General features: G+C 33.0%; 1 protein-coding gene across 2 annotated transcripts in view; it reads right to left on the bottom strand.

Annotated features, from left to right (window-relative positions):
- The window catches only part of Glra3 (glycine receptor alpha 3), a 175501-nt gene extending 171228 nt beyond the window's left edge, over positions 1-4273 (bottom strand). The window contains exon 1 of one of the 2 annotated variants that reach the window (XM_029570437.1): positions 4165-4273. In XM_029570437.1, coding sequence (XP_029426297.1) covers positions 4165-4235 — 71 coding nt within the window. In that variant the 5' untranslated portion in view covers positions 4236-4273. The remainder of the gene's footprint in view (positions 1-4164) is intronic. The other variant, XM_008847144.2, reaches the window with a different exon arrangement.
- Positions 4274-15348: the final 11075 nt, after the last annotated feature.

A 15348-nucleotide genomic window follows, 5' to 3' on the forward strand; every position in this document is an offset into this window, starting at 1 on the left:
AAAGCAGAATTAATTTATAGAAGAGATATTTTACAATCTGTTCTCTAATCTGAAGAACAGATTGCTTGAACCATTAACTAAGAATCTAAGCTACAATTCCTTCATACATAAATTTTTTTATTTTTCAGACAAGATCAAAAAACAGAGATTTGTAGTATAATTTATAAAACTATGTAGATTAATAATTCTATATATGTGTATGTATTAAAGCATAAGGCTAAATGTTTAATCTTTGAAACATATTCTTCTTTAACATGGTATATAAGAAAATAGATCCTCAACAAAACAGTTAAAAGGATTTCTCTCACCCTTCGAGTATAACAAAAGCAAAATCAAAATTCAAAATGCTGAAATATTTTCATAGACTTTGAAGTAACCCAAGACAGCATCTTTTTTTCTGATTATTATGAAGTCTGAAATTCACAGTCAATTTTTGACATAACATGCTGTAATTTATTCAAGGAGCAAGTCTGTGCAGGTTATCTATACAGATAAAAAGTATATGGTTTGATATAAAGACCACCAAGTTAAAGGAAATATTTCTGGTGGCTTTTATGCTTTTAAAACTTATTCTGCAATCTCTTCCTAATCATCACTTATCTGCATTTCAAAGAGAAGTGAACAGTGGGCTTTTGTTACTTATTTTATTAATATGGGAACTAAATCCATGCAAGAATTGCTTAGTAAAACAGCAATATCTTAGCAAACTGTGAATGTTTTAACACCTTCACTACTAAAATATTTGTGATTTTATGTCTATACAACTTATGCTTATCTTAAGAACTATTTGAATTTTCTTGTAAAAATATCCTATAGATGGCATTTCCTCTTAATGAGTATTTCTAATTTCATTGGGGTAATAAATCTTTTTGTTCTGATATTTCTTATAAATTTTATTACACTTAGTTACTAGAAAAGTAAAAATAAACCCAAGATAAAAGGCAAAAATATCTGTGAATTTGCAATAATAATAAAATAAAATGTTAGAAATTTTCATAATAGCTTTCCACTGATCAATTGTATACTAATAAGCAAGAAATACTCAAATATTGCTGATAGGAATACAAATAGGCACAACTCTCTTGAGAAACTGGCAGAATCTACCAAAGTTAGACATGTTCATCTGACCATACTCATGCCTGTCTCACAATCCAGTAGTTTTTCTAGAGTCTTGACACCAACATACATACTCCCTAAAATGCCTATGTGTGTCATCACTAGGTGTTCAAGGAAATGTGTAGTAAAATTATATTAACCAAAACTTGAAAAATAACCCATATATCCATCCAGATGGCAATGAACAAGTTAACTATTATGTGTTCAAGCAATGGAAAACATACTAATAAATTTCTGCCAAATGTAGCATATGCGTAAATCATGCAAACATAATGTTCACAAAAATGAATCCAATACAAACAAGTATTTATATAAAACTTAAAATTAAGAAAAAATATATTTATTGTATAGATCAGCATGGTGATTTCTTTTGGACAAATTAATGCTTCAGAAAAGATATGGAGATGTTGGTGGGATGAGAGTCATGTGATATTGACAAGACTACTGCTTGATCTGTGACCTCTTCAACTCGGTATGTTCACTTTGTGAAAATTTTATCTAAACTTTATTTGTACACTTTAAAAATATGATATTTCAGAAAAATAAAAAAATAAAAATATTTGAACTCATAAAATATTTAATTATAAATGTTTGGGGTGTTTGTTATTCTTGTTTCTGTTTTGTATTGAAACAAGTCATTTGTGAAAATGACTTCTGTTGTATACAGTACTGTAGATTGACTGCAGCTAACATTATTGCAGTATGTTTTTTGAAATAATTAGAAAGGAGAAATTTGAATGAACATATAACAAAGTAGTGAAAAATGTTTGAGATGATGAGTATGTTAAATATCATGACTCATTCATTACAAAAGATATATATATTTGAAACATTATTCCATAGCCTATAGAACTAATTATATCTCACAAACTAAGTAAAAGTTAAAAAAATAAAAGTTAAATTTAAAACAAATAAATGAGTAATACTAATTTTTGCTTGCCAAAGTATAAGCTTAATGACTAGAATAATATCGATAAAGACATTCAATTTGCAAATCATTTTCAGTAGGGCAAGCTTTCCTTTCTTCCTTTCAAAGTCTTCTTTCAAGGACCGCCACGGAGAGTGAAAATATTCACTTTCTACATGTGATAAATGTTTTTCAGAGAAAGATGATCTATTTTCATTGAATTCCAGTTTAGGATAGAGAAGGACTTCTTTGATTTTTTTTCAAAGAAAGACAATCTAATGAATGTAAGTAAGGCTTAAATAGCTGTATTGGGGATTCTTTTTCATAGAGATTTTGTGTTTGGGTTATTCTTTAAAAGCACTTTAAATTTAAATTATTTTATATTATTGAAAATAATTTCTAATAATCAGATTAATTATTTGTGAATGTCAATAAAACATCATAATGAGGATCCAATGATGAAGATTAAACATTAACATACAAATGGCATGAAGATTTGTCATTATGCAAATTAACTTCACTGAGCTATATGACTTAGTGTCTGACCTGAAGTATATATCACCTAAACTCTTCTGATTTCTTTGAAAAACACATAGCATTGCCTGTGATATTAAAAGTTATAATGATTGCAGTATAAAATATTAAAACAAAATGATGAGTTTATTAGAATATGAACCCTTTATTTCTCTCTGTGACACTTTCATAACCATAAAAGCTCCATATTCTTGGTTTTCTCACTACAAATAAAATTATGGCAGTTAAAAGTAACAAAAATTTACCAAATTGGATTAAAATGTTTTTCACTGAAAATGCCATGATTCAAAATGCTTCAAGCTCTCATTCTAGGAGGAAATCAATAGCAGAAGGAATGTAATTGCCTTCTCAATCAGGTTCTATTATATACAAGCACAACAAAATAATATGACATTTGTAAAGAAGTTTGTAAAACACATTATGCTTTTGAAATTAAGCACCCCAAAGATTAAAACTTGATGTACTAGCACAAGGAAGAATTTTTACATACTTTAAATAGAAATCATATATGCGAGGAAATCAATAGCAGAAGGAATGTAATTGCCTTCTCAATCAGGTTCTATTATATACAAGCACAACAAAATAATATGACATTTGTAAAGAAGTTTGTAAAACACATTATGCTTTTGAAATTAAGCACCCCAAAGATTAAAACTTGATGTACTAGCACAAGGAAGAATTTTTACATACTTTAAATAGAAATCATATATGCACATAACTAAAACAGTCATCCTGATTTTTTAACTTTGACACTCTTTGAAAACTTGTCAACCATTAAATGGAAATCCCATGAGACTTATATGATAATAGTAGAATAGAATTTATATTGCTGGTATAAAAAATTACATGAACAGTTTCTTACTTTCATACAATGTTTAAGAACAAGATTTCAGTGATTAATTTTCTTATATCTAGCTTTTCTTATCCTCTTCACAGTAATTATAAAAAGAAAATAGAAAGCTTGCCTAACATCATTGGAACATGATAAAAAAAAATGGCATGTCAGAAAAAATTATGTTATGTTTCCAAAAGACAACTGTTGACATGCAATGTACCTAATGATTTATTTATGATTTTGCCTACATGTATTGCTGAACTAGGTCATTGTAAAGTAGTACCTGAAATGTCTCTTTTTAAACTTAATTTCTGCATATATATATATATATATATACATACATATATAACACTCAGTTTCTCTGATCATTAAATACTCATGTTCTATTCCCCCTTTGTTAATACTGTTCCATTTCTAATTTCTAATTTTTAAAAAGAAGATAACATGCAGAACTAATAATTCACTTTAAATAAGAAACTTTTAAGAGAAATAGGTGAAAATATCTATGCTTCAAAAGTAATTATACAGTAATGTGAGCTGCAAATAACAGGATTCCATTTACTTAAATACATAAATCAGTAAAAATAACAAGAAATAACATGTTTCTAGAGGTCTCAATTGACAGATTGTTAGGCAATTTTAGATAGAAAAAATCTATTTTATGGATAATTTCAGTTATTCAGTACTGAATTACAGATTTCTGAGCTTCCTCAATAACAAGTGTTTGCAACAGCTTAATAGACTCTGCAATTATTATGACAGGCGGGTTTACCTGAGTAACAACGCAGCTTCCCAGAAGTAAAATCCAGAAACTAGCGTCCGAAAGTGTCTCACGTTGGCCATGATACAGGCAGATACTCACAGTCCTGCAAATAGTCTTATCCAAGGCATGAAGGACCAGAGAAACAGAAATGAAAACGTGCCATCTAACCCTTCCAGGCACTGGTGGAGACAAACGTTCAAGAGGCTTCAGCACCTTAGACAGCTCCTGCAGTCCTGAGAGCGCCTCTTTTTCAAATACTTATTTTCCTTGGACTCCCCTGAGCACTGAGCCGAGGAAGTCACAGGGTTCCAAACGTGCAAATAATTTCGAAGGTTTAACCATAGAAAGGGTGAGACGACGCGCCAGAAGTGCCTAGGTTTGAGCAACAGTTCACTGAAGCTCCGTTGGCAAGGAAGAGGTCTCGCCTTTCTTTGGCTTGGACCCACGAGTGGAGGAAGAATGCAGCAGTAGCCAAATCAGGGATGCTGCTCCACCTGGTCCAAGCGCTGCAGTCAGAATCTCGCTCTCCACCTTTGCGAAAAAGCCTGGGAGCGCGGCAAAGGCAAGCGGGGGCGGGGCGGAGCTACAGGACCCAGCCTCGCCCGCCAATCACAGCTGCACAGCAGGACAGAGTGACAGCCCACGCCGGGGAGTGCTCAGCCTTTCACACTTAAAGAAAGAAAAAGAAAGGCAGCATAGAACTGGTGCAGACCCCACAGGCGCTTGGAGGGAGTCTGGAAGGAAGGAAGCTTTGGGCTGAGAAACTAGAGTCAGCGGTTTCCAGGATTAGGGAGCAGAATTACGTGAAAATATTCCCTCCTTGGAAAAGGCACGATTTATTAAAGACAGATCTTTTAAAATATGACTGTCTCTTAGAGGCTACCCTGAAATGCTAGAGTGGACAGTAAACCCAGACCCTTGAAAAAGACGGGATACTGAATGTGTGGTGCACAGGTAGAGCAGAATCAGTTGCTTCTAGAAGCCTCTCATGAGCCTGGCCAGCTTCTCATTTCTGGCTGGTGTCTTTTCCTTCAGTAGCAAAGAAGCTTTTAAAAAGATAAAAAAAGAAAATCTTGAAAGGCGGCTATTAGCATTTCTTTCTTTGTTTTACTACCTTGACGGTAATTTTAAGTGAGCACAACTAGCATGTATCATAATTTAGTACATCTTCTCTTGCATTTCAGAGCTCAGTCTCTATTTCCCGGCCCTGTATCCCTTACTCCCTCTCTCTTCTTCTGGTGTGTGTGTGTGTGTGTGTGTGTGTGTGTGTGTGTGTGTGTGTAAAATATATAAAACCTTTATTTACTGTCAGTCAAGATCAAAATGTTCATTTTTAAAATTTGGGCTTTTCTAAAGTTTCATTTTTCTGAATGTGCTTCTTTCATTCTTTTAACTTTTCAACAACTAAGTTGTATATTGAAAATGTATTCTCAATCTCTCACAAAGCTTTTCTTAATTAAATTCAATGTGTGATCCACAATTTAGATATTCCTGCAATGGCATTTAACAGGTAGAACACAAGGCGCCACCTACCATCCCTCTTAAAAAAGGTCACAGTGAAGTCTTATGTATTTCCTCTAGTGGATCACCTTATTCACATTCAGTGGAAATAAGAATTTTCTGTATTTATTTGTTTATTTTATTAGACAGTTTTGCATGAAAATTTTATGATTTTAATTATCAAATTTCCATAAGACTCATAAGAGATATCATCAGTCATACCTATCTTCAGAAGGTGCATAGTATTCATTTTCTTAATTTATTTATGAGAAGCACACTTATGCCACATGTGTACATGTGTGTGCGTGTGTGTGTGTGTGTGTGTGTGTCTGTGTGTGTTGGATGGTGTATAGAGTTTGTTCTTTCCTCCCACCATGTAAGTACCAGGGATCAAACAGGTCATCAGGCTTAGCAACAAGCACCTTTACCTGTTGAGCCATCTCACTGGGCCTGATGTCATTCTTAATTAAATTAATGTTCAGTGAATTCACCGAAAGCTCACTAGACACAAATGTTTTCTAGTTGATTATTCTTTGAACATCCCTGCTTTTTAAACGCAGGTAATAAGACACTTAACACTAAGTATTCCCTCTGAATTTGTCTTTTTTACAAAGAAAATATTTTCTACAAGATTATTTTTACTATTCTAATTCTTACTAAAGAAAGATTATTCAAGGTTTGTTAAGCTCAATAAAGAAGATTAATATTTACCTAGACTGCAGAATACTGAACTGTAAAATATTTGATGAGATTAAACTGCATAATACCAAATCAGTATGGAAGAAAGGCAGATTACATTTAAAGAATAAACATTAAAAATAACAGAGGCATACAGTTTACCACATTCAGGCAGAAACTTCAGGTTCTCTAAAAGAAAAAAAAAACTGAAAGAAGAAAATCTATGAAATGCTGAAAATAAAAGTTCTGATATATCAATAATAATTTTAGACAAAATTAAGGAAACATCACATTAAACTTACTAAATATCTTTGCATAATGAATAAAATTTCATGAACAAGATGGTGTTGGAGAGATGGCTCAGTGGTTAATAACACTGACTGGTCTTGCAGAAGACGCAGTTAGAATCCCAGCACCCACATGGCAGCTAACAACTTTCCATAACTCCAGTTCCAGGAGATCCGACAACCTTTTCTGTCCTCCATGGTCATTGCACAAAACAGGTACACTTACCTATATGCAGACAATACATGCTTACACAGAAAATGAAAATAATAAATACAATTTTTAAAAAGTTTCATGAGAAAGATATGAAATTTCAAATTTTTCGTACACCTATCAAGGGTTTTAATATGTAGATAAAATAAACAAAACATTATTCACCACTATAGTGGAGCATTTAATATACTATTCTATAACTGTTAGGGAGAACAAAAATCAAATAGGCTATACATTTTCAGAAAATTTGTAATTAATGACTTTGACCTCCTAAATACTTATACAACATTGCTTTTCAAAGTTTTTCAGTAAGATTCTTTCTAAACCTTAATTCAATACCTGTAAAGTTGAAGAGTCAATTTGAAGATGTGCTGTAATCTTAGATTATATATACATATATATTACTAAATATGTGTTATAACCTTGGATAATATTTTTATTACTGAAATACAATAAAGTTAATAGGAGAAATTAGCTATTACAAGTTGGAAAATATTTATGATTTAAGAATCTAAGACTGGTACAGATTAAATACAGGTTCATTTTTTATTAATGAAAATGAGTAAACGCAAATGGTCATAAAATAATGGTTGGAAATCAATTACATAAATATAAAATCTAAGATGCTCAGATAAACTGAATGAATCTCACAGCTATAGAAGGAAGGAAATAAGCATGAGCATTTAAATAATTACAAAGGTGAAAACCAAAGATAATCATGAAATATTACTTGTGAGTGGATTTTACATTGAATTAGTTTCTCATAACACTGAACAAGAATGAAAAAGTAATAAAGATTTATTTACACTGATATACTATAAATATGGCCATATCAAATCAATGATGCCCAGGGTGTTTCTAGTTCTGAGTTCTGTGGCACCTTTACTGTATTTCTGACTTATAACCTTCTTGAAATCAAGACGTATAATTTGACAGAGCCAGAGGTGGTAGAGTCACGAAGCACATATTCTCCAAAACATGGGTCAAACTGGTATTTAAACAATTGCAATGATTTTTTTTGCATTCTAACATGGAACATCCAAGATTATTTTTGTATATAAACCTTTTTTTCCCAGTTCATGGTGTTTCAGTGGAATGGATGTCTGCAATTCTTTGGTTGCTTGTGATGTTTTATTGTTCTCCTGACCTCACCAGGCCCTGTTGTGTAGTTCTTCAGGCTTTGGTCCTTCAATTATTTCATCTACTATTTTATCTATTATTTTATAATGTAGTTTCCCTACATTTATGATTAGGAGCCATGAACAAAGATTGTAAAGATAGATCAATACATTCAATAAGGTATTCCAGATAGACAGTTCATTCAAATAGGGTTACTATATATTGAATTGTATCCTCAAGAAAATACTCCACCTCCAGTGTTTCAGAATGTGACCTTATTTGAAGATACAGTATATAAAAAAGAAATTAAGTTAAAGCGATGTTAAGATTTTCCCTAATCTAACAAAATTGATGTTCTTAGAAAAGGATACTTTTGGAAACAATGACAGGCAAATATACAGAGGATAGGTAATACAAAGAGGAATGACTGGGGGTGGGGTGTGGCTGGAGAGATGGCTCAACAGTTAAAAGCACTGGCTGTTCTTGCAGAGGACCCAGGTTCATTTCCCAGCCCCATATGGCAGTTAACAACTATTTCTAACTCCATTTCCAGGGGATCCGATTCCCTCTTCTGGTCTCCATGGGATGGGCGCTGCATGACACGGTTTACTTATCTTATACATGCAGGCAGCACACTCATACACATAAAGTAAAAATAATAAATAATAAATATAAAAAAATTTAAAAGAAACATAAGGAGAAGACACGTGGTGACAAGCTGAGCAAAGATTATTAGAACAGCCAATTCTTTCACATTTCTTAGAAGGACTTTCCCTTCTAACACTTTACTTTGGACTCAGAACATCCAGAACTAAGGAAATAAATTTCTGTTGTTTCAGCTACCTAGTTTGTGATATTTTGTTAAAGAGACTCAGAAATCTAATACAGTAAGATCTCTACAGTATTGTCTATAATGCTGACTACCTGTCCTTTTCTAATCAAGTTCTCATTGGAATCAATCCAAACAGGAATAGATGAATAGGCTTGAAATATCCCTTTAGAGAGAGGACTGGCACTGACTTCTTTCTTTAGCCTAGAGAAATATTGGCAAACTCTGAAACAAGGAATTCTTACATTCTAAGAAGGAGATTTTACATAAGTGACTAGGTGTTCGACTAGGTCCACTTTCCCTGAGGTAGGACTGGAGATCTGGATCAGTAAGGTTTGTTAAAACCCAACAGAAGACTGGCAGCCTGCCTGTCACTGTTCTACTAATTCTGTGCTGTAGAAACTAGATTTCCAGGCTGGAAAAAGAGCAGATTTTAAAAACATTGACTGCTCTTGCAGAGAACCCAGGTTTTGATGCCCAGCACCCACATGGCAGCTAACAGCCCTATGTAGCTCCAGTTCGAGGGAATCTGACACCCTCATCTGGCCTCCTTGGGTTTGCACACACATGACACACATACATGCAGGCAAAGCTCTCATATACATAAAAAAATAAATAAATAAGGGCTGGAGAGATGGCTCAGTGGATAAGAGCACTGGCTGCTCTTACAGAGGACAGGGTTCGATTGCCAGCACCCACATGGCAGTTAACAATGGATCTGACGCCATCTTCTGACTTCTGTGGGCATTGTATGACATGGGTGCACTTACATACAAGCAGACAATATACTTGTACACATTTAAAAAATGAAATAAAATATTTTATAATGTAAATTAAATAATAAAAGAAAAAGAAACTAGACTTTCCTTATTCATTTATTTCTACTGCCAGATTTAGTGCTAAAAAAGAAATAAAGAGCATCTAAAGAGAATATCAACAATACAAACAACCTCATGCCAACCAAATACATTTGTTTGACACTGTGATTTGCTCAAATAACAAGAAATCAAGGAACATTAAGTGCAACCCAACCATAGACACTTTCTGAAATTAGAATAACCTGATATTTCAAATTAATTACTCCAGGAGGTAAACTAAAGAACAGTTTGATGATAAATTTCAGCCAATTTAGTGATAGAGAAGATATACTAGAAGAAACATTTTGCAACACAGTTTGTGGTTATGATAGAAAAACAAGGAACCAGGCACCAGAGAGTAGATAAAATAAAGCCACAAAATATGGACTTTAAGAAAAAAAATGGTAGAAATATAAGGCAGAATAAATATATAATATATGAAGAAGTGTTTTCATGAGTTAAAGAAGAAAATTATCGAAATAATGTGTCTTACTAAGTTACAGGCAATTTTAAAGTGAAAATAAATATAGTCAAACCCTGGTAATTATTGTTTATAAATAATAAAAGTTACTGGAAGCTTTCTTTCAGACCTGAAACTGTAAAAAGTAAAGTTAGGTAAAAATGGTATTAGGAAGCTAGGCATGGTGGCACAGGCCTTTAATCCCAGCATTTGGGAGACACAGCCAGGTGAATCTCTGAGTTTGAGGCCAGGTTGGTCTACAAAGAGAGTTCCAGACCAGCTGGGGATCCAGGGAGACCATGTCTCAAAAACAGCCCCCTCCCCACCAAAAAAGAATTGATCAGATTATCAAATGAAGAAAGGTGTTTTATAACCAAATAGGGATTATAGCTAAGAGAAGAGGAGCAGGACTAGAGTGCAACCCTACTTCCGCCCCACCTGCTCCTGTGATTTCATTCCAGCTCAAATAGTACCTTTTCCTCCTGTGATTACATTCCACTTTCAATAGCTCCTTTCTCCTGTGGATAACAGCTTCAGTTTTTCAAAGTCAACACATGAATACCATTCCTGCACATCCTGGTTTAACCATTAACACTACCTGGTCTAACTGAATCTCTGTTTGTTTTGACCAACTCAGCTCAAATAAAAAACATAGTTTGTAAGAAAAGTTTATCTTTTCTGTTCTCTGATGAGAGCTCCTGTCAGGTTTATTTCAAGTAAACTTGTCTGTACCATGGAGCTACCTCATCTTTCTTTTCTTACAGTAGCAGGAAGGCAAGTCTTTTTCAATAAAAAGAAAACTGCCAAAACCGAATGTGGTGGATGACTATGATTCCAGCATGTGGAGACAGAGACAGAAGGATTGCCAAAAGCTCAAGGCTAACCTGGGCTATATGCAGAGTTAACTCCTGTCCCACCAGAGTTATCCTGAGATAACTGATATTTTGAGACCCTGTCTCAAAAAAATAAAATAGCAAAAAGAAATCTACCCACAGAATAGTTGCCAAATGTAAGAAATAAAGCCAGTTATAATTAGGTTGACAAGTACACAAAATTTTTCAATTTCAAAGTAAAATAGGAGTGTCTGTGAATGTCATAAACTATAAGAAAGGCGGCATACCATTATGCTAAAATTAAGGCTCTAAATGTAAGTTAAGCCGTTATTGCTTTAGGAGTGCTTTAGAGATTGTGCTGAAAGTAGGGGACAAAGAAATAAATGAATGAATGTATATAACTCGAAAGAAATTAAAATAATTTTTATATTTATTATAAAAGAGAATAGTCTAGCTATCACTTCTTGGCCTTTTGGCTAAATTCAAAGAAAGCATATTTTAATAGCTAATAAAGTTAAAATAATTTTACACTGCTACAGGGGAAAAAGATTATATTCAAATGGAAAAGACAAAATGCATTCAATGACTCAATAACATTTCTAATCTTTTTATGCACTTTTATAAAATCATGTATGATGTCAGTAAAGCAAAAAATTTGACATGGTTTTCAACAATTATTATTGTTAGAAAAATCTTGTTACCCATTGTTTAAGAAATAGCTTTGAGGACTTATAACTGAATAAATTTTCTTGTCAAGTGCTAACATAGAGTTATGCTTGAATGTGCAAGTCAGCCATTCAGGCAAAGTTTTGCCACATGCTGAGTTCTGTTAGATTTTTGCTTCGTGATTACCACTGTTTGAGTTTAATATTTCCTATATTATGTAACCACAGGTAATAATTAAGATATATATCATGTAAATAAAGTCTATTTTTCTATGGGTTGATATTCAAATTTTTCATCATTTAATGAATCTTGACTTGTTCTATAGCAATTTCCTCCAAACTGAAACATTCCACCCAAGAGGGAGACTCATTAGGAATAAGAAAGTAAACAAACTTTTTAAGGTTTAGGATGTAGTCAGTTCACAAGTCACAGTAAGTGCCCTAAACTTAAAAGATTCACCAGGCCCCTCCAAAAGAATCTACAAGCAGTCATAATTATTGTGAAGAGGATACTCTCATCTGCGGCAGTGCCTGCTACTCAAACAGGAGCTCTAGGGATGGACGAACTTCTGTGAGTTTGTACCCTTGCTGGGACTGGTTTTCTCACCAGGTTGGCAACATCTATGCTCCAGCAAGTAACCCTTCATCCATACACTTGTCATGATAATCAAAGAAGTTTCAAATTCACTAAGTTAGAATTAGATGAAATTATTTCATTGTTCAGTAATCGGTACTCACCTGGGGTGAAGAGACAGTTGGTCTCAACACGAAAAGTCACGCAATATGACAAAACCTTATCTTATGTAAATATTTAAGAAGTTAGAAAAGATTTTTTTAATCCCTCTTATTCTTAGAGTGCATCTTTTTTATTCTGTAGGTGAAATATGTATTACATAGTTTATTTTTTCCTCATTTGTATAATCCTAATGATTGCATGACTAGCCTTTGTAATACTGATTTAAAACAATCTTATTTGAAGATTCTATGAAAACATCATAAAATTATATTTTATTATAGATTAATTTTTCCTGTTACCATATTAGGTATGTTTTATTCTGACCTTGCATGCTTTAATGTATTTTCTTTTAATAGAAACACTTTTTACCTTTATACTGCAAACTATGTTCTCCATTTAGATATTGTAACATTCCTTTTTGTTACCTTGGAATTTTTCCTATATATATGTTTTATTGTTTTCTTTATTATTGTTATCGTTATTATGACTTGTTATTACTCTGTATTTGTCTATGTGTGTGCTGAGTGCAGTTAAATATGTGAACAACATAACTGTGGTTATTAGAGGACAATTTTGAAGAAGATCTCTTCTACCTTGTTTGAAGCAGGGTCTCTCTTGTTTCTGTCACTGCACTGTGTACTGAAGGCTGGTCCATGGGTTTCTGGACAATTTTCCTTTCTTCAAATCAAATCTGACTATGAGAACAAATGAGGGATTACAGATATTTACCATTACATCTGGCTTTAATTAAAACCGGCATCATAGAAGTTCTGCAAAAAGAAGGCTTTCAACCAAGAATCCTTTATCCAGCCAAACTGGCATTCAATTTTAAGGGTAAAACCAAGGTATTTTTTGATATTGAAGAATTCAAGTTTATTTCTGATATACCCTCTTTGAAAGACTTGTTGGACAATATACTTTAGCAATCTAGGGTACTTTCATTCCACCAAAATACATCCAAAAAAATCAAGTAAATTTGGACAACGAACCTTCACATCTCTCTCCAGAGGGTGATAACTAGCAGCTTATTCAGGAATGAGGAGAAGGCTATGTTATTACATAAATGTTGGCCAAGTTAAAGAGCATATTTGAAAGATTTACGTTTTAACCATCTACCCTGTATAGGAGTATCACTGTATTACTGAAGGTCTGGAGGAATGTTGTCGCTGTAACCATAGCAGGGAGAAATCCTAAAAGCCACAGCAGTAAAGTTAGAATGGACAAATGGCACAGGCAGAGTAAACAGCAGAATTTCATTACTTTATCATTTGTCAAGATAGGAATTTTTATATTAAAACTTAAGATTAAATTAAAAAAAAAACTTTCTGAATGTTGCCGCACATGCCGTTAATTCCAGTGCTAGAGGCAACTGGATCTCTATGATATGGAGGCAAGCCTGGTCTATATATCAAGGTCCAAGCCAGCTGGGGTTACTAGGAAGACTTTATCCCAAAAGAAAACTTTATTTAAATTCAATTTATTCTTACAGGGAAAATTCCTTTGCCGTATTTGCTGACTTCCTTTTCAAATCACTAAGTTTTGGGATAGTTTGCTACATAGTGAAAGCTAATATATATATATATATATATATATATATATATTATATAGTGTGTGTGTTTTCAGTAACTAAGAATTATCAGAACAAGAGGGAGGTAGGGAAGTTAATTAGTTCATTTCACTAACTTCCAATCTTGTTTTTCACTCCTAATTGCACTTAGGTGCCCAAAGAAATACCATTTTAGAAAGCCTGAAAATAACTTCAGAACTAGGCCAATCTGAATTTGAATACTGAGCCTGCTATTCATTTTGAAATATAGTTAGTCTGTGTGTACTTTAGTTTTATCATTTAAAATACACACCTGCAAAAAAGCCCTCACTGTATTATTTTTCATGATTACACTATGTTGGTGTTTAATTCCTTAGGTAACTATAAAATAGTCTTATTGCTTCACTTCAGGGTTACAATGGATATTCTCTACCACATCTCATTTTTTAGAAGAGTTGCAGAGAGAGAGAGAACTCAGTTTGTCAGGTTTGTATAGCAAGCACTTTTACTCTCTGAGTTACCTCACAAGCCCTTGTTATGCATCACTTAAAGTATTTGTGATGATTTATTAATTGTGGGTTACTGTGATATTAAACCTTTAAATGATTCTCAAATTGGTTTATGCATCTGTAAAACAGATCATAAATTGTCTAAAGAATAATGTAATTCCATAAATAAATGTAAACTTCGTGCTCATGGTTGTGTAAAATCAAACTGATTCCATTTTGGCTTCTACAACATGCAGGTAGTTACACCTGGCAGTTGCTATGTGCTCCAAGTCTGAAGCTATGAAAGTGCAAATAACAGCAAAAAATTTGTATTGCATAAAGAAAAAAACAAATTATTGAGAAATTTTATTTCAACATCTCTACATATCCATCCACTAAAGAAATTTAGACAACTCTTATCTACACTGTATGGTTATATCAATTATGGAATTTTTGTACATATTACAAATTTTAATTTATATTCTATCCTGTCAGCAAAGATAGAAATACATTTTTAAGATCAGTATAATATCTAAGTTTACATGAAATCCTTAAGAATTACTGAAGGGCTTAACAAAGAACATACGATAAAAAATATTTGTAGTTAGTGAAGAGTTCTTAAAATGTATTTAGATAACAGTGGGTAGGTTATCTTTATTCATAAATTGGAGCTTCTATCCAAGGAGATTGATTTGCTTTCACATAGTAGTGACGGAGGAGATGAATGGCCTACATAATAATTCAGATTCTTTTGATAGCAAAGGTTATTTTTCATATTAAACATATACCACCAGGACAGATGTTCCTGAAATAGGTGCCCAGAACAAAGGTATCAAGGTCTTAAGTCCATATATTTAGGAAAAAAAGTGATTCACAATGACAGTTTTACATTTATTATCACATGGTTAGGAATTAAGCAATTTCTGAAGATTTTTTAAATCAATATATTTTTACTGATTTTATGTGTATTTCATATAGCAAATC

This window comes from Nannospalax galili, unplaced genomic scaffold, assembly GCF_000622305.1.
Source record: "Nannospalax galili isolate Female #2095 unplaced genomic scaffold, S.galili_v1.0 scaffold461, whole genome shotgun sequence".
NCBI classification, from domain to species: Eukaryota; Metazoa; Chordata; class Mammalia; order Rodentia; family Spalacidae; genus Nannospalax; species Nannospalax galili.